Raw genomic sequence first — 1,673 nt, 5'->3', positions numbered from 1 at the left:
CACCAACACAAGGAGTTAGAAGGGCAGTGTTGAAGAGGAAAGAGAACAGCTCTGGAATATCAAGCACTGGTGCTCACTCTCGGTGCTGCCATGTGAAGACTCTTTTCCCTTCCACCCATGCACACAGAAACTGTCCCTGCAGCTCCAAAAAGGCTGTGAAGGAAAGATCAGAAAAAAAAAAAAATATCACTAAAGCACCCTTTATTTTGCTTAGAGACAAAGAGTAGGGTTCCTCATTGACACAGTCACTCGCTGAGAAAATAAAAGTAGGCAGTGCATTACAAAAGGAATTACAACATTATCACAGTAAAAAAAAACACAGCTAGAGACAAAATTGCTGCAGAGAGGAAAAATCTGTGATGAGTTAGACTATAACTTATATGTAGAAGAAGATAGCGACAGTTTATAGCTTCAGATGAAATTCAGTCATCTGTTTCCACAGGGCATCCTTGAGCTCCTGGTTCCTCATGCTGTAGATGAGGGGGTTCACTGCTGGAGGCACCACCGAGTACAGAACAGACACCACCAGATCCACTGAAGGGGAGGAAATGGAGGGGGGCTTCAGATAGGCAAAGGAACCTGTACTGATAAACAGGGAGACCACAGCCAGGTGAGGGAGGCAGGTGGAAAATGCTTTGTGCCGTCCCTGCTCAGAGGGGATCCTCAGCACGGCCCTGAAGATCTGCACATAGGACACCACAATGAAAATGAAGCACATAAAAGCTAAACAGGAACTGACCACAATAAGCCCAAGTTCCCTGAGATAGGTGTCTGAGCAGGAGAGCTTGAGGATCTGGGGTATTCCACAGAAGAACTGGTCCAGGGCATTGCCCTTGCACAGGGGCAGTGAAAATGTATTGGCCGTGTGCAGCAGAGCATTGAGAAACCCAGTGGCCCAGGCGGCTGCTGCCATGTGGACACAAGCTCTGCTGCCCAGGAGGGTCCCGTAGTGCAGGGGTTTGCAGATGGCAACGTAGCGGTCGTAGGACATGATGGTGAGAAGAGAATACTCTGCTGTAGCACAAAAAAAGAAAAAAAAAACCTGGGCAGCACATCCTGAGTATGAGATGGTCCTGGTGTCCCAGAGGGAATTGTCCATGGATTTGGGGACAGTGGTGGAGATGAAGCCCAGGTCGAGGAGGGAGAGGTTGAGGAGGAAGAAGAACATGGGGGTGTGGAGGTGCTGGTCCCAGGCTATGGTGGTGATGATGAGGCCGTTGCCCAGGAGGGCAGCCAGGTAGATGCCCAGGAAGAGCCAGAAGTGCAAGAGCTGCAGCTCCCATGTGTCTGTGAACGGCAGGAGGAGGAACTGGGTGATGGAGCTGCTCTTGGACATTTGCTTTTCCTGGACATGGGGCACTGTCATGAGAAAAAAAAAAAAGAGTGAGAATCCAGGGAAGAGTTCTCTGACAAAAACAAAACCAACTCCTATAGACACTCCCCTGTCACACACAGACAACCTTTTGTTTTATTATGAGAACTTTCTCCAGCACTGTGGCTGGAGCCCTGCTTGGTGCTTCCCAAATGTGCAACCAAGAGCAGGGCCTGTGCCCATGGGCTCTCGGTAACTCAGCCCAGCTCTGCAGAAGTGGGGCCACGGGAACGGTGGGAACTGTCCTGGTTCTGCTAATACAGAAGAGCTGTCAGCACTTGCTTTCCCATTCACAAGGAAC

General features: G+C 49.9%; 1 protein-coding gene across 1 annotated transcript; it reads right to left on the bottom strand.

Moving 5' to 3' along the window:
* Positions 1 to 403: 403 nt before the first annotated feature.
* On the bottom strand, positions 404 to 1,336 carry LOC136116151 (olfactory receptor 14J1-like). The gene has a single exon (XM_065862359.2). The coding sequence runs from the start codon at positions 1,334 to 1,336 to the stop codon at positions 404 to 406; it is 933 nt and encodes a 310-aa protein (XP_065718431.2).
* Between the last annotated feature and the right edge of the window lie 337 nt (positions 1,337 to 1,673).

The sequence above is a fragment of the Patagioenas fasciata genome, chromosome 10 (assembly GCF_037038585.1).
Source record: "Patagioenas fasciata isolate bPatFas1 chromosome 10, bPatFas1.hap1, whole genome shotgun sequence".
In the NCBI taxonomy this organism is placed as follows: Eukaryota; Metazoa; Chordata; class Aves; order Columbiformes; family Columbidae; genus Patagioenas; species Patagioenas fasciata.
The sequence above is the reverse complement of the archived record's forward strand: the minus strand, read 5'-3'. Positions and strand labels throughout refer to the sequence as shown.